The 18710-nt window shown below is 40.9% G+C and overlaps 1 protein-coding gene across 5 annotated transcripts in view; it reads left to right on the top strand.

Moving 5' to 3' along the window:
• The window catches only part of SYT14 (synaptotagmin 14), a 169836-nt gene that overhangs the window by 49120 nt on the left and 102006 nt on the right, over nucleotides 1-18710 (top strand). For 3 of the 5 annotated variants that reach the window (XM_054021278.1, XM_054021277.1, XM_054021279.1), the window contains one exon: nucleotides 16037-16201. In XM_054021278.1, the coding sequence (XP_053877253.1) occupies nucleotides 16037-16201 (165 nt within the window). Of the gene's footprint in view, nucleotides 1-16036; nucleotides 16202-17251; nucleotides 18583-18710 lie in introns of those variants that run through there. The other 2 variants (XM_054021274.1, XM_054021275.1) reach the window with 1 other exon arrangement.

Here is an 18710-nt window from a genome sequence, read left to right on the forward strand (position 1 = left end):
CTAAGTAGTAATCAAAATGTATTAATTTAATATTTACATAATACTATTGTAAACGAAGTATACTTTCTATAACATTAATTTTCATAGCCAGTGAATACATTAGTCATAATACCAACTTTGTGGTAAGATATTTGAGTTTTTTTTAAATGTTGAAAGAGCGTTATTACATTAATTACCATACCATCCTTTCAGCCATTATTTTATATTGTTTAGAATATAAGATGAGAATAACTATCAAGTTAGTGAAATAAAATATGTGAATTTGACCAGTTTACAGAAAGTATTTTGAGTAAAAAAAAAATACCATCTTTCTGCTCTAGTTTTATAGTCACATAGTACATTTTTAATGGTTTAATGAATGTCTGTTTGGATTGTTAATTAGAATTTACATGAATACATATTTTGAATTAAAAGAATTTCATGCATGAATATAATAAAGACCATGTCTTACACATGGTAAGATGTTTCTTACTGTTTTCTGTCCAAGGAGCGCAAATGGTTAGCATTTGAACTATGAGAAACTAATTTAGGGACTTATCCAATCATCATTATTCATAATATACTACACTGTTAGTGATGATACCTTCACAAAAGTATGGAAAATCAAAATACAGTTTTAACGCAATACAGTTTTACTTGTTATGGCTTTTATAATAGCATTAAAAGTAAAAAATATTTTAACTTGATAATATATTCAGTCCATGTACAAGCATTTTAAGATCCTACATGTATGCAAATTGGAAATTACCTTTTTTGTATCAAAGTCCAATGGTGGTATTAAATTACATTAATAATTAGTCTTTCTGGAGCTAAAGTTTCAGTCTTTTCAGTAAGGTTAGATACTGTGCTTTCTTCACTTCAGAGTGATGTCATCAGATACTGTGTATCCATAGAGAGCTGCATAGCTCACTTACAGGGTTTTTTATTTTCTTTCTTGAGTACTGCTTGAATACTAATTAATTTAATACTAGGCCTACTGTATTGTGGAACAAACTGCTTTATTATAGGTTCATTTCTGTTTCAGGGCTCATGTTGAATAGATCAGAATCACCTTTGAGGTTGACAGGAATAGGTCTGTGCATTATAAATATCTTAACGATATAAGCACTTTCAGTTGTTTTGTTTTTAATTTTAAATATCAGGGTGCATAATACTTGAAAATATGCTTTGATTTTAGGATGAAGTAATTGTAGTTAACTTGGATGGTTAGTTTTTTGTTTTTATTTTTAAATTAGAACTCTATTTCATACCCTCCCTCTGTCCCATGTGGGGCCACTGATCAGAAACCCACTAACCAGCAGAAAAACAATTGCAGACTTAGCAAATAAGAATCCATTTCCCTTCTGCTGGTGACATCCATGTGCTGTCTGCATATTTAAACATTGAAAGACACAAGACACTTGTCCATGTGCTTTTCGTGCAGGATGCTTTTAAAAAAAAATGTAGCTGGCCAGTTACCCAGGGTCTGTGTAATTTTGGGCCATTTGCCCTTTTCTCTCTGCTTGCCCAGTCCTCTTTCCTTTTTGTAGTTTTCTGATAAGTTTAAAAAAAGATCAAACTAAAAAAATAGATAGCATACCAGAGAATTGATTAATGTAAGGTAACAACAGTGTATAACTTGAGGCCCATGACTTTGTATGTATAATAGATCAGACCTGATTGAACGATGCTGCTGAACCGGTTTTAGTACAGTTGGTTCTGGCTAGGTACTTGGTGTGGCATGAGCCAAAGAAGTATCAGCATGGAGGGTGTGCTATATGCATCCAGCCTGAAATGTAAGAGGTCTTCTGACCCTACTCTGGATCTTGATCTTTGTCAATCTGGTTAATGACCTGGGTACAACAGAGGTGGCTATGGTTGTGCTGATTGATGATCTCCTAGTGGTGGATGACAGTCAGGTATCCTTGCTGATGTTGTTACATCTGTTAGTTTTCTTCAGTACAGTTAACCATGAGGTTTATTTGTGAACCATTGTGGGGTGGAGAAGGCTGCTTTTGAGTGGCTTAGTGGGTTCTCATGGTGGTAGGCTACTTCTCCAATATGAAGGTGCAGGGCCGGCGCAACCCATTAGGCGACCTAGGCGGTCGCCTAGGGCACTACAATTTGGGGGCTGGGCCGGGGGCCGGTGCTGAGCCGGCGGTGCGGGGCCGGGCCGGCGGTGCGGGGGCGGGCCGGGGCCGGGCCGGCGGTGCTGGCCTGGGGCCGGCACCCCAGGGCCCGAGCCGAGCCAGGCTGGAGATGCCGGGGGGGCCAAACTGGGCCGCGCCTCCTCCCCCCACCCCCCAGCTTACCTGCTGCCTGCTTCAGGCTTCCCGCGAATCAAATGTTCGCGGGAAGCAGGGGAGGGGGTGGGGACTGTGGGGACTGTGGGGAAGGGGTGGGGTGGAGTTGGGGCATGGGCGGGTCTGGGGGCGGGGCCGGGGCCCCGTGGAGTGTCCTGTTTTTGGACACTCAAAATATGGTAACCCTAGTTTTAAAAAAATCATAAGAGCCTCCTCAAAATGTGAAATATATGATTAAAACCTAAATGTGCCATACCAGCACCGTATGATTTTATAAAAATTCATAAAATCATCTCCCGTACTCAACAAACATACAACACTTCCCCTCCCCTACATTTCTACTGACAGCACAGCAGAATGTTTTCAAACCCCAACCTTAAAGAAAGAGCAAAATACATGCCTGATATTTTGCTGCGGCAATTCGCACTTAGCAATAGATGCCTTACTGGCTTCTCAGACTGCCTAGCAAACCTCTGCACCATTGCCTCTCACCTACTCTTGAGGCTCTGCCACTTGCTCTCTCTGTTGTGCAAAATACAGCATGCATTTGTAATCTGAGGTAGGTATTGCTCTGCAGTCTCTAACTGTGTCATGAGAGAGCAGCACCTTCCTTTCAATTGGCCAGATGCGCGCTGTCATCCTGCAACTGCTCAAGGTATAGTCGAACAGTTCCTTTCTTCTATCCTATAATGCTCCTTCAGCAAGGGAAGCAGAGGATAAGTGGAGTCTTCCAGAATGACAGAGGTAATCTCAATATCATTAATGTTGATAGTGATCCTGAGGACAAATCCTCCATTATTCATTAAGGCAAACAGTTGGGAGTTCTGAAAAGATCCTAACATCATGGACCTTTCCAGACCACTCTGCATTAATGTTTGTGTACCTGCCACAGTGATCAACCAAGCCTTGCAACACTGGAGAAATATCCCTTTCTGTTCATAGACTTGAGGCCTGGTGGGGGGCAAATGGCAGGCACATAGATCCCATTAGTTGCCCCATTACAGTTTAGGAATCCCATGCATGCAAAGCTATCAATAACCTGAGCATTGGCAAGCTTTTTGACTCAGTGCATCTGTACCTTTTGCATTGCAGTGATGACCAATATATGCTAGCTAGCATATGTATAAAAATAAATAGCATATATATGTTAGTTTGCATTAAGCACAAATAGCATTAAGCACAAATAGCATAGCAGTTATAAAGCAAGGCCTACAATTGGCCTATACCTTTTGCTATAATCCTGTTCTCTTATGTTAAATATTCCATAATACCTTGCATTAGATGAAGTAAGTTTTGGCACAAGCAGATAGGAAACTTGTCAAAATCAAGATACATTCATTCTATGTCTTAATACAAGCTAGGGAAATACCTTCATGAACCAGTACCTGGAATGCTAGTATCCAAAACAAAAATAAGGAAGGAACAAAACAGCAAGTTAGGGAACTCGGACAAACTGATGGTTTGGATTTTAGTGATGTGTAAAGAGGTGTGTAACTTGCAAAATCATTCATAAATAATACCAGATGAACTGTGTAATTTTGGGAGCACATCTTCATAAGGTGAGAGTAACATAGCTGCATGCGATGGCTTCCTGAAGACTGGTATTGTATAGAACCCTTTTCCTGTATTATGTTATTATTGGCTTATAGCAATAAACCTGACTAACATTGGTTATTTTGTCTCTGAGAATATTTCATACTGAACCAAAGTGTGTTCAAACAATTGATTATATAGTTTATCGACAAAGTGGTGAACCTAGCCAGAAGCCATCTAGCCAAAATGTCAGTCGAGCCAAGCAGTGCAGGGTCATGACCTAACTGCTTGGAAGGGGATAACGTTCAGTGAGACGTGGGACTCTAGTGTTCATTAATTTCATGTACACTGATGAAGCCGGCCCTGGCTGGGCCGATGAGCGCTATAAGCGCTCCCACAATTCCAGTACGCACAGAAGGTGCTGCTGTGATTTAAAAAAAAAATATAATAAGCGCTACTCCTGTGGCACGCCTATTTAAAAGTAACTAGTTTTTATAGAAAGTACATGATAAAGCAGTCTAGGCAAAACACCAATACTTTAGGAATTCCTGGGCAAAAAGCCATTCTTTAAGAATATATAAAGATTAATTACAAGTGAAACTTTCTGGGCAAAACACCCAGATACAGCAAAGGCTAAAATGGTGAAGTCCCAAAGCCCAAGAATTAGCAATTATGATAGCTGTAAATAATAATGAGCTACTGAAATTTTTGTAAAAAAAAATGTAACTAAATATAGGAACAGTTCATTTATGCAGGATGTGAGGCACATAAATGACCCCCGGGTTTCATTAGATGAAGTAAAAGTTAAACAAATAAGAAAACAAATCAAAGAACTAAGAGAAGGGTTAAAACTAGAAAAAGATCAAAATAGGAAATTAAAACAGCAAGTGGAAGGTATAAGCATCTGTAATACCCCTCTTGTTCCCAGTTTACAAGAAATGCTGGGAAGACTAGGAAATTGTCGGACAAGATGCAGCCAACAAGAGGGAGAAAAATTAGGCTGTTGAAGACAGACTAAAAATCTTAAACCTGTATGGAGTTGCCCAAAACCAGTTAATTACAGCTAGGAGAAGAGCACTTCTGTAATCCATTAAAAGTGTAGACAAAAGCAACAGGCACTTGGGGAATAATTTCAGATTTTGTGGGAACAGGTAGCAAGTCCCACTCTTCATCAGAGGGGGTTAAAAATGAGAGTTCCTCCTTTCCACCCCTTACTCTAACCCACAGAAGCCCACTCCCTTCTTAGAGCTAGTAATATAACTTTTATCTCCAATATTTTTCCGTACAGGTCCAGTTTTTCTTTTATCCTTTCTCAGTTTGCTAAGCTTGGTGCTGCTGCCTGTACTTTGAAATACCCTCACTTAATCTCTCTTGGCTGATGTCACTCTCCCTTCCTACATTGCTTTCTCCTCATTTCTACCCTCCCTTTCTCTTAAAAGTTAAGTTATTACAGAAATCCCTGTAAGAAAGAGATGGAGAAGCTCAAAAAACCCAAAGAAACCATCAAAATGGTTAAGGTAAAAACTTTATAAGTCCAGTAAATTAATGATGTTAGCCCTTCAGGGATGCAGCAGCTGAAGATACTTAACCTTCTTGAAGATATAGTTGCCAAGCAACAGAAATGCTAACTCTGCTTCAAATCCTAGCCACTAATATAAGAAACATGGGTTTTCCATATTTCTGTATAGCAGTATTCTTAAGATAAAAGTAACAAGTAATGGAAATTGCCTTAGGTTAACTAAATTAATACTGTACAACAAAGTGGGCAAATAGCTTAATAGCGATTTTTATCAATGCTTATTACAAGTTTAAATATAAACTTGCCTGATTAAATATTTAATTCTTTTGTTTACCGTTTTTTGCTTTCCAAAATGTGTTGTCTTAATAACTTTAAGGTCTTAATGTCTTATCTTGTATTGCTATAAATACAGTTTTGGCACCATTCATCTTTAATTATAAGTTTGCCCTTCGTCATATATATTGTCTTATGTTGTGTGTCACGTGACTAATTTTTGTTTATTTTGTTGCAACAAAAGTCAAATTTATACTCATAATTAAAAAAATTAATATAAGTGGTATCATACTATTTACTATTAAGGCTGGATCATAACCATCATTAAATTTAAATTTTTCTGCAAAGCTCAAAAAGGCCTCAGTGATAAATATATGTACATATATTTCAGTCTTAATAAATAATGCAATTACAAACAAAAAGGATTTTTTAATTAAAGGCTTTTTGATCAAAGGAGAAAAAACCTGTAGGGCAGCAGTTCTCAAACTTTAGCAACCCAAGGACCCCCATACTGATTTAAAAATTTTTTGGGACCCCTATGTCCCCCTGCTGAGCCCCAGACCCTGCCCTCACCCCACCTTTTCCCTCCCCCGCTCTCTCCTTCCCCTCTCCCTCTGTCGCTCGCTCTCCCCCACCCTTGCTCACTTTCACTAGGCTGGGGTAAGGGGTTGGTTTGCAGGAGGGGGGTGCGTGCTCTGGGAGGGAGTTTGGGTGCGGGCTCTGGGTTGGGGCAGAAGGTTGGGATGCGGGAGGGGGTGCGGAGTTCGGGCTTGGGCTGGGCAGTGCTTACCCTGGGTGGCTCCCGAAAGCAACCGTCACATCTCCCTGGCAGCGGCTTCTAGGCAGGGGGTCTCTGTGCAGTGTCTCTGTCTGCAGGCACTACCCCCGCAGTTCCTGGCCAATGGGGGCTGTGGAGTTGGCGCTCGGGGAGGGGGCAGTGCCCAGGGGCCACATGGCCGCAGGGACGTGGTGACTGCTTCCGGGAGTGGAGCCAAGGCAGGTAGGGAGCCTGCCTTAGTCCCGCTGTGCTGCTGGACTTTTAGCACCTAAAATCTCCTGGTTTGGCTCCAGGAGATGGGTGGGGGGAGGGAAGAGTTGATCAGCAGGGTCCGTGGATCCTCTGGAGTACCCTTGGGCCACCCCCAGGGGTCCACGGACCCCAGTTTGAGAAATGCTGCTGTAGGGGAAAAACCTCAACATTAATGTAAAGGTGGTAATAATAAAATCATATTTTAATAAAGCTTTTATAAACTTTTTAGCCCCTTTATTAAATATTAAAATATAGATATAAATGTGATAATATATATTGTTCAACATTGTGGCTATGTCTGATTATGTTGCAAAATGTTAGAGCTGACCAAACAATTTCAGCAGGTTTCTAACTTTTGTCTTCTAAGCACAAGCAAATGTCATGAAAGTTTAATACCCTCAAGTGCTTGGATAAATCTGTATGTAAACTTCATTTTGCTTTAATTTTTATACTATTTTGTGTTATGATAAGAAAAAGTATTTGTTACAAGCTTTATACTTTCAAATATTTAACAAAAATTCAATTGCTACCACAAGCAGATTAATTCTAAAAAGCTTGAGTAAAAATTCTTTGGCTAACTCCCTTGATAAAACAGAGTGCTCAACAGGGGAGAGCAATGCATATTCTCACAGAAGATTGCGAGCTTCTATTTTAGCAGTCAAGTGCTATATCTGTTTTAAAAAACTAGTAATGCACATATTGAGGGAAGTAATAATGAATATTTTTATGCAAAAACTGCAAAAGCATCTAAATCATGTTTAATTTATGCTAAAGAATTGGAAAAATCAGAATAAAAAGCAAAAATATTAAAATATATTTGGGGGGAAAAATTAGACTAAACATAACCAGGTCATTGTTCTGTCATATGCTGTACCAAAGCGTAGTTTGTGTTAAGTGACTTGATCCCTATTACATTGTAAATTAACTAAATTAATCTGTATATAAATTTGGTTTACTGAAAACAAGGGAAATGTAATTTTTTTTTAAAAAATAACATGTTAACTAACATCCCACTGCCAGAAGACACCAGAAGATATTAGTGAAGATGCCCTAGGCATTGGAAGAAGAAAAGATAGTGTGTTATAAATAAGACTGGTCAACTACACTACAACATACTGTATATGGATAACTCAGAGTATGTCTACACTACGGGATTACTCCAAATTTACAGAATTCGATTTTTGGCAACAGATTGTGTGAAGTCGAGTGCATGTGACCACACTAAGCACATTAATTTGGTGGTGTGCGTCCATGTACTGAGGCTAGCGTTGACTTCTGGAGCGTTGCACTGTGGGTAGCTATCCCATAGTTCCCGCAATCTCCCCTGCCCATTGGAATTCTGGGTTGAGATCCCAATGCCTGATGGGGCAAAAAACATTCTCGCTGGTGGTTCTGGGTACAGCCTCACCCCTCCCTCCATGAAAGCAATGGCAGACAACCGTTTCACACCTTTTTTCCTGGGTGAACTGTGCAGATGCCATACCATGGCAAGCATGGAGCCCGCTCAGCTCAAGACAGCAGTCATGAACATTGTAAACACCTCGTGCATTGTCATGCAGTTTATGCTGAACCAGGACCTGAAAAACCAGGCAAGGAGGAGGCGGCTACGGCAGCGTGGCGACGAGAGTGATGAGGACATGGACACAGAATTCTCTCAAACCATGGGCCCTGGCGCTTTGGAGATCATGCTGTTAGTGGGGCAGGTTATAGCCATGGAATGCTGCTTCTGGGCCCGGGAAACAAGCACAGACTGGTGGGAGTGCATAGTGTTGCAGGTCTGGGACGATTCCCAGTGGCTGCGTAACTTTCGCTTGCGTAAGGGCACTTTCATGGAACTTTGTGACTTGCTTTCCCCTGCCCTGAAGCACAGAATACCAAGATGAGAGCAGCCCTCTCAGTTGAGAAGCGAGTGGCGATAGCCCTGTGGAAGCTTGCAACGCCAGACAGCTACCGGTCAGTCAGGAATCAATTTGGAGTGGGCAAATCTACTGTGGGGGCTGCTGTGATGCAAGTAGCCAAAGCAATCACTGAACTGCTGCTACCAAAGGTAGTGACTCTGGGAAATGTGCAGGTCATAGTAGATGGCTTTGCTGCAATGGGATTCCTTAACTGTGGTGGGGCAATAGATGGAACCCATATCCCTGTCTTGGCACCGGAGCACCAGGGCAGCCAGTACATAAACCGCAAGGGGTACTTTTCAATGGTGCTGCAAGCACTGGTGGATCACAAGGGACGTTTCACGAACATGAATGTGGGATGGCTGGGAAGGGTTCATGACGCTCGCGTCTTCAGGAACACTAATCTGTTTAAACGGCTGCAGCAAGGGATTTATTTCCCAGACCAGAAAATGTTGGGGATGTTGAAATGCCTATAGTTATTCTTGGGGACCCAGCTTACCCCTTAATGCCATGGCTCATGAGGCCATACACAGACAGCCTGGACACTAGTCAGGAGCTGTTCAACTACAGGCTGAGCAAGTGCAAAATGGTGGTAGGATGTGCTTTTGGACATTTAAAGGGTCGCTGGCGTACTTTACTGACTAGCTCAGACCTCAGCTAAACCAATATTTCCATTGTTATTGACACTTGCTGTGTGCTCCACAGAGAGTAAGGGGGAGACCTTTATGGCGGGGTGGGAGGTTGAGGCAATTCGCCTGGCCACTGATTACATGATTACATGCAGCCAGACACCAGGGCAATTAGAAGATCACACCAGGAAGCGCTGTGCATCAGAGAAGCTTTGAAAACCAGTTTCATGACTGGCCAGGCTTTGGTGTGAAAGTTCTGTTTGTTTCTCCTTGATGAAAACCCGCCCCCTTGATTGACTCATTCCCTGTAAACAACCCACCCTCCCCCTTCAATCACAGCTTGTTTTCAAAGGAAATAAAGTCAGTATCATTTAAAAATCATGTATTATTTATTAATTGATTATACAAAGAGGGAGACAACGGACAAGGTAGCTCGGGTGGGGTTTGGAAGGAGGAAAGGAGGGAAGGAAAAGGCCACTTCAAAAGTTCAAAATAATGACAGCCTTTTGCTTGGGCTGTCCACCGGGGTGGAGTGGCAGGGTGCACGGAGCCTCCTCCCCCCTCCCCTCGCATTCTTCTACATCTGAGTGAGGAGGCTGTGAACTTGGGGAGTGGGGAGGGCGGTTATGCAGCGGCACTCTGATCCTGTTGCTGTTCCTGAAGCTCCACCAGATGCCGGAGCATGTCCGTTTGATCCCGCATTAGCCCCTGCGTTGCATCCTGCCTCCTCTGATCTTCCTGCCGCCACCTCTCATCTCGAGCATCCCTCCTGTCCTCACATTGGTCCCTCCTGTCCTCACATTCACTGGCATCTTTCCTGCACTTTGATACCGTGTCCTTCCACTCATTCAGATGAGCTCTTTCATCGCAGGTCGATTGCATGATTTCCGAGAACATTTTGTCTCGCTTGCGTGTTGTTCTTGTGTTTTTTTTTTTTTTTGCCGTCTTATCTGAGATAGCCTTCAGGATAGAGGAGGGAGGCTTGAAAAATTTGCAGCTGCGGGAGGGAGGGAGGGAAAAAAGGGAGAGAAGTATTTAAAAAGATACATTTTACAGAACAATACATATACTCTTTCATGGTGAACAACACCATTCACATTACATAGTACATGTCATTTCGGTACAAGGTCGCATTTTGCATCTTATATTGAGTGCCTGCGGCTTTGGTGTTAGAGATCAGACGCAGGGCCGGGCAACAGAATTCGGTTTGCATGCAGCATGGTAAGCCATTGTCTTTCGGCTTCTGCAACCTTCATTAAAGCAGCACCCTCCTTTTCCAGCCCGTTGAGTGCTGCGGTTTTCCTGTTAACGTGCAACAGTAGCAACCAAACTAAACACCCCCACCACCCATCCAATTCTCTGGAATGATCGCTTTACCCCTCCCCCCACTGCGTGGCTGGTATCAGGGAAGATCCCTGCAGAAACCAAACAGCCACCTCTGTCCCCTTAATTAAATTCCCGTATTTCAACCAGGTTACCATGAATGATATCACTCTCCTGAGGAACATAGCGAGATAAAGAACGGATGTTGCTTGAATGCCAGCAAACACTGGGACCATACCCTGCCGGGCTTTGTTGTGCAATAATACCAGATTACTTGCTACTAGCATGAGCTGTCAAGTGTCCTACCATGGAGGACGGAATAAGGCTGCACTGCCCAGAAACCTTCTGCAAAGGCTTTTGGAATACCTCCAGGAGAGCTTCATGGAGATGTCCCTGGAGGATTTCCGCTCCATCCCCAGACACGTTAACAGATTTTTCCAGTAGCTGTACTGGCGAATGCATCCCAAGTCCTCAGGGCAAATTAATCATTAAAAAACGCTTGCTTTTAAACCATGTTTTATATTTACAAAGGTACACTCACCTGAGGTCCCTTCCATGGGTTCATGGTCTGGGATACCACCTTGGGAGGGTTGGGGGGTACTTCAGTCAGGCTGAGAAAAAGATCCTGGCTGTTGGGGAGAACGGAGTGCTGTGTGCTGTCCGCAAGCTCATCCTCCTCCTCCTCATCATCTTCCCCGCCCGGGGAATCCTCAGGCATGGCTGAGATTACCCCCTCCTCGGAATCCACGGTCAGGGGTGGGGTAATGGTGGCGGCCCCCCCTAGAATTGCATGCAGTTCGGCGTAGAAGCAGCATGTCTGCGGCTCTCCCCCGGACCTTCTGTTTGCTTCTTTGGTTTTTCTGGTACGCTTGTCTGAGCTCCTTAACTTTCACGCGGCATATTGTCCCTATTGTGGCCTCTCTCCATCATGCCCTTGGAGATTTTTTCAAATGTTTTGGCATTTTGTCTTTTGGAACGTAGTTCTGCTAGCACGGAATCCTCTCCCCATATAGTGATCAGATCCAGTACCTCCCGTACGGTCCATGCTGGTGCTCTGTTTCGATTCTCAGACTGCATGGTTACCTGTGCTGATGAGCTCTGCATGGTAAGCTGTACTCTCCATGCTGGGCAAACAGGAAATAAAATTCAAAAGTTCATGGGGCTTTTCCTGTCTACCTGGCCAGTGCATCAGAGTTTAGATTGCTGTCCAGAGCGGTCACAGTGGCGCACTGTGGGATAGCTCCCGGAGGCCAATGCCGTCAAATTTCGTCCACACTAACCCTAATTCGAACCGGCAATGTCGATTTCAGCGCTACTTCCCTCATCGGAGAGGAGTACAGAAATCGATTTTAAGAGCCCTTTATGTCGAAGTAAATGGCGTTGTTGTGTGGACGGGTGCAGGGTTAATTCGATTTAACGCTGCTAAATTCAACCTAAACTCATAGTGTAGACCAGGCCTAAGTATGCAATCGACTGTAGAGACATTACAAAGACCACTAGCCCAGCCAGGTCTAATTGTTATTTCAACTGTATATTGTTAAGCAAGGTGAGTTTATGCATATACCTGTAGTCTTAAATCATTCTCAGTGGAATATGGCCGAATTTGGTTATTGTGGAAAAGCAAATGGATTATGACTGTATACTTCTTTGATAATTATATAATAGTATCTATCAGGAAGGTTCATAAGACTCAATGGTTGGGCAAAAGACTGTTCAGCAGTCTAGTATCTTTCAAAACAGGAGACTCCACAATCTAGATGGAATTGTTGGTTAGATTTCAGGATTATTTGAATCTGGAATATCTATTGGGAACAGGGGTAATATGAAAAATATGTATGTGTAAACCCCACCCACATTAGTGGTTTTGAGCATCAAGAAGTGGAAACTCTCTCTAAACCTATAATTCATGGCAGTGAGGTGTAGCTACTAAAAACCAAAAAAAGTATGTGGTGTATAATATGCACAACATTGCTAACTTAACACAAGCAAAACTTAATAAATTTATTCCAACAAATAAAAATGTAAAGGAAAATCAAGAAAGTAAATAAATATTTGTACTGCTTATCGGAATTACATGTTAACTACCATAACCAATTCACTAGGGAATATTGAGAAAGGAAAACTGCCTGACCTTTATTAGTGATGAACAGTTAGATATCTGCTATTTCCCTCCGCGTATAACAAAAACTATGGTAAACCGGTAGTGCATTGAATCATGTAGGCAAATTCCCTTTCTTAGTGGAATGTGATTGAATTTCGCTATTGTGTAAAAGCAGATGTATCATTACTGTATTCTTTGTTAATTAATATAATAGCATCTTATCAGGAACATGCACAAGACTCAATGGTTGGGTAAAAGACTTTTTGTAATTTGATGTCAGTAACATCACATCCTAATCAAGCCGTATGTTATTCAAAACAGTCTTGCTCAATGTCTGATTCCACGTGTGTGTGTGAGTGTGTGTATATATATATGTGTGTATGTGTATATATTTACATTATCATTACAATATTTGATAACTTGGTTACTGTCCATTCAGTAGGTTACCTAAAAGATGGCATCTACGAGGGGTGACTGGATTTACCTTCACTGTGGGTGGTATCACACAGCAACACAAACCTGGAGAGCACCGCACATGTCTTGCGTGTTCCACTAAGAGATATCAATACATGTGCTGATACAATGTTTTTGACATTGCGACTCCAGTATGTGGCCGTAATGGTTCAGACCAGTACAATGGAACAGAGAAGCTGAGCTGCTCCTATCTCCTGCCCAGTGAATCTTACCAGATGGCGACAACCCGCAGTAAGGGTAACCTTTAAGATGGATGGACAGTATGGAGGCCTGACTTGTAATGTTACTACTCCAAATTTCTGTTTTACTCTTCATGTATGTAGCACTGTGGGGGACTGTAATAATGCCTATCTCAATTTTTCAAAATAAAGCTGTTATCAAAAGTGTCTCTTTAACATGCATATTAATTCACTCATTTAAATTTAAAAACATTACTAGACACAAAAGACGTACACATTATTTAGATTAGCAATGACATGCACAAGACAGAACAAGACTTGAATGATCTTATCCATGATGGGGATCTTAAAATACTAATTTCTCATTTGGACACAAAGTTGCATTTAAAGCTTTACTTGTGGTTCAAGGTGTATTAATTTTAGCTGTGTTCATTATGTACTGCCACTTATGCAGGGGTGGAACAGGGGGAGGGATAGCTCAGTGGTTTGAGCATTGGCCTGCTAAACCCAGGGTTGTGAGTTCAATCCTTGAGGGGGCCACTTGGGAATCTGGGGCAAAATCAGTACTTGGTCCTGCTAGTGAATGCAGGGGGCTGGACTTGATGACCTTTCAAGGTCCCTTCCAGTTCTAGGAGATGGGATATCTCCATTTGTTTAAAGGCCCTCCCCACTGTTTCACATATAAATTTGGCAAAGGTGTCATCTTTGCTATAACAATTAGCAAGGTGACCGCTCGGGGCCTGGTGAACAATATATGCTGACTAGCATTTATAGCTATATATAAATTAAAAATAGGTATTATCTGCACCATATATACATTAGTATGCATTAAGTATAAATTAGCATTAAGTACAGCTAGTATAGCAGTTATATAGGCTAAATTGGCCCATATCTTTACTCCAATCCTTTTGTCTCATCCTGACTATTGATACAGTTAACAGCACTGTCCAATCTTTTACATCAAGACAGCAGAAGAACTCTTCATACACATGTTTCATAAGGGTATATTTGGCAGCCATTAATGTCTTTCACCATCCATTGGAAAGCTTTGCCTTATTTTCGTACATACAACATCTAGTTTTCTTAAGAGATGATTATATTTTTTTCTACCTATTAGGGAGACATCTCTGGTTTGGGAGCTTAATCTGGTCCTTTTGGCACTCGTGAAACCATTCTTTGCATGCTGGGAAATGGACCTCTTGCTCCGTCATCCTGCGCTATTTGTTTCTGCCAGTGCCTCACCATGCATTGCCAAAGCTTCCCAAAAGACCATGCACATGATGGTGGTGGGTTGCACACAGCGATACTTACCCATGGTGCACCGCGCTATGCATTGACACAAGCACTTCTGGTGAGAATGTGCAGCGCTGATGCAAGGAGCCAACTATGCACGCGCACAAGCGATCTACAGACCGTGGTGGCTTTATGCTGACATAACTTGTGTCAGCAAAAGTTGATAGTATAGACTTGCTTTCAGTTACCAGTATTCTCCCAAACCTCATGTCAATCATGAGGAAGCTAGGTTATGTATGTTAGACATTCCGTGTTGGCTTTTTATCTTCAGAGAATGGACCCTTCAGAAACTCCCTGAGGCTTTTTAATTTTCTTTATGGAAAGGATTAGGGATGTCCCAATCTCCACACAGAGACTAAGTAAATTTCAGGGTGTACAAGACATGTTATGAGATCATGACCGTAGATTCCCCTCCTAACCTGGGAGCCCATTCAACAAGCTCAGTCCATTTCAAAAGCCTTGTTGAGGAAAAACTCCTGTTGTTGACATCTGTAAGGCAACTATACGTACAGGTTACTAGAGCAGATGCTTCATTTGAGGTGGCTGTATTTTGGTCTGTCTTGGATAGGACTCTGAAACGCCTACCTTCATAGTTGAATTACTGCATGGGAGGCACCTAGAATAGAGCACCCACAGGGACAAAGCAGAGGAGTAGAAAAGGAACTGGATTGGCAGTTGGTCCCACACTAGCCTGTGTATCCTCAATAAAGTGCATGAGAATATTTAAGGCGCGGATTAAGCAGACAGTTCTGGCAACAACAACAACAAAATCTCTGAAGGTGATTTGGGTACATGCGCAACTTGATGAACTCCATTTACTGCACAGGTAAGTAACCTCTCCTCTCAGAAAAGAGCTTATATGTTTGTAATGTTTTCATTAGGTTAATCAGTCAAACATTCTGATTCAACATACCTTGGCTGTTGGTAGGTATGAGCTGGGTTTCTTGAAGTTGAGCATTTCCTCCATTCCTATTCAATATAATCATTCCAGAACAATGTACATGTACAAAAGAGCCCTGAATTCTGTAATTTCCACAGTATGGATGTATCTTTTTAGTAACCACCCATATTTCCAATAAAAAAATCATTGTGCACACACTGATCAATGTGAAAGGAGTTGATTCTGTTTTCAATTTCTAGTAGACTAGCTGAAGTGCATCAAGATGTGATGAAAAACTGTATAACATGACATGGTAAGGCAAATATTCAAAATCATGCCAGAGATGTTAAATAACTTCATTTTTGGCAAATCTGTGTGACGTTTCTTACATGAGAACTAATTTAGGACATGTTGGATGACTATAAGAAAATAGTAGGTCAATCAGCTGATCACTTTTAAATTTAACACCATATCCAAAATACGTCCAAGCTGAAGTAGTATAATTTTATTTTAGTAATATCTTGCATATACATTAGAGACGGTGTGGGTATTGGTTACTGAACCATCATATTCTGAAATCTATTGTAGATTTTTAGATTTTTTTTCTTTTTATTTCTTTTAGTGTCTCCTGAGGCAGTTGGATTTCTGTCAGCTGTTGGAGTGTTCATTATCCTCATGTTGCTGCTTTTTCTATATATTAATAAGAAGATGTGTTTTGAAAATGTTGGTGGCTTCCCAGACCTTGATTCAGGATACAATGCAAAGAAGAATTCACAAGACAAACTTTGTAAGTATCTGAAATATATTCTACTCAATTTAATTCTGTAAAAGTTAATAGACACTTTCACAGAGTATAAATATACAAATAAATACTTGGACCAAATGAGAAAGACCTGTTATATGTATAAAAGTTTATGATGATTGGGAGCTATTTGGAGGAAAGGCAGCCTCTGTGACTGCTTGCCCCCAGAAACTCTACAGGTCTCCATGGCTATATAGCCAAAGAGATTATCTTTGCTTATGAGAAGATACTTTCCCCTCCCTATGCTCCTTGATATTGGATGTATAATGCCAATTGAAATATTGCATGGTTGTCTATAATTGCCCTTCTCAAATAGATATAGGTTAACCACATTGTTGGAGGTTGCACTCAGCATGCTGAGTTAGTCCTCCAGTGTCCTTGCACAGAAAGTGGCTCGTTCAGTTAGGGAAGAATTTTCAAGGAAATCACTCACTAGAAAACACAAGGGTTTCTCTTCAGTGGCCAATAACTCATTTCTAGAGCTTGCCTATATGGAAGATAGGATCCAGTAAGCCAAAGTTAGTATTCAGACTGTCAAAAAAAAATAATTAGGGGAACTACTCTATCAAATTTCCAAAGGGATCAGGGTTATGAATTTTGTATTTCTCTGGGATTGGAGGTTGGTAAAATGGCCTTTGGCCTGGAAGAATTCCAGCTGGCTTTGTTGGCTCTCTTGTAAAGAAGAGAGAGGCCTGGGATAAGGAGCTATAGAGTAGGGGAGATGGTATGTTTATTTTACTTGGGCTGTTCTGCTTTCCTGCCTTCTTGAAAGTTGCTTCCCAAAAGGGAGGAGTAGGTTTTGTTTTCTGGGGCAGGGGCTAGGGCTGCTTTTTCTCCTGCCAGCTGTGGAACAATTGTCTGTGGCCCAAAGTATCTCACATTGCTTAGAAAGCAACAAATGTTTTGAGCTGAGGAAACCTTTTGGGGTATGTGCTATTGTGCAGCTATTATATTAATCTACAGTAATTCATTGCAGTCTGAATAAATTCAGTAAAAGTGCATACTTTTAAAGTGTTTAAAACTTCTTCTTTGCAGGTATTGAATAAAATACACATTTCCCCTTGTTTTGTTGTATTTTTGAAAACAAATACGCATTGTATTATGGCTAGTTGATACTGAACTTTGATGAAAGACTACTTATTTTGCAATGGAAAAATATTGTTTTGAGCTAGTTGATCTTGGCTTCATTTCAAAGATTTTTTACTTCAATTTATTATTTCCTTCAGTACATATAGAATTTTGGGCAAGAACAAAACTGCAGAAGCTGCAGGTTATATAGTAGGGTTTTGGACAACAAAACTAGATAAATGTAAAATTGAGTCTTTTGGGTGGGTGACAATTTTACAAAACTGAAGACCTTTCTACCAAAAATAATTTGTTGGTTAAGATTGGACAAATGGCATTTTTCAAAAACTTTCAACAAAATCTGAGCCTTCCTTCTGTGTCTTCTCTGGTTGACGCTCTTAGTAACGCTGTAGATGATCTGACCAGTGCTGTTGGAGAGGTCAGCTATACTGTAGCTGATTCAGTCGCAGAGCAGGTAACAAGCATGATAAATGGCCTTCGCACAGAAGATGAAAACTCTAGAATGCAAGAGGATAAATCTATGCCTATTAAAGAGGAAAATATAACATCATTGGCAGATTCTAAGGAAACTAATATGAAGGAAAAAAGATGTGTTGAAGAAGATAAACATAAGCAGACTCATTATTCTGATTCATCAGATTCTGTAAAACAAGAGTTGAATCAAGTTAGAATGTCAGTTCATGTCCAGGACAAAAGAAACAATCAATTAAAACGGGGAGATGCTAACAAACATTCTAATAATATGGAAGTTTCTGAAGACATGAAAAAAGTAGGAAGACATGTTAAAAGCAAAGGAGCCACTGGAAATAAATACTTGGAAAATGAAAAGTTTTCAAAGGATAATAATTTGAATAGTAATACATTTATAACAGATGAATCTATTATTAAAGACCCAGGCAATGGGTTACATGCAGTACTGGAAAATTCTAAGGATCACTTGCATAGAAAAGTCAAATCCAGGGCTTCAGCGATTGATTTTCAGGACCCCAAAGAGCAGCCCTGTACAGATGGATACAAGGATTTAGAAGCAAAAGCAAATGACGTACCAAAGCAGAGATTATCAGAGTCAATTTTTAAAAAGGCACCAAGTGATCATCCTGATTGTGTTAATGAAGTAAAAGCAAAGAAATACAAAACTTTTTCTGATGGTAACGAACAAACCATAATGAACCATGAAGAAAATGCAACAACCGCATTTTCTAAAGAAGGTAAAAAGAGAAACTATAAGGAATCAGAAAAGATTTCAAGAGAAGTAAGTAGCAAGAAGACACCAGAAAAAGGTGAGGTGTCGTTCATCAAATTTCTCCATTAGGCCTTTCCTGCATCTTTTTCTACATACTACTTTTACCTCCTAATTTACAGACTTCACTAGAACAATTCTTCCTTTTTAAATGAGATCACTTTACAG

This window comes from Malaclemys terrapin, chromosome 3 (genome assembly GCF_027887155.1).
Source record: "Malaclemys terrapin pileata isolate rMalTer1 chromosome 3, rMalTer1.hap1, whole genome shotgun sequence".
In the NCBI taxonomy this organism is placed as follows: domain Eukaryota; kingdom Metazoa; phylum Chordata; order Testudines; family Emydidae; genus Malaclemys; species Malaclemys terrapin.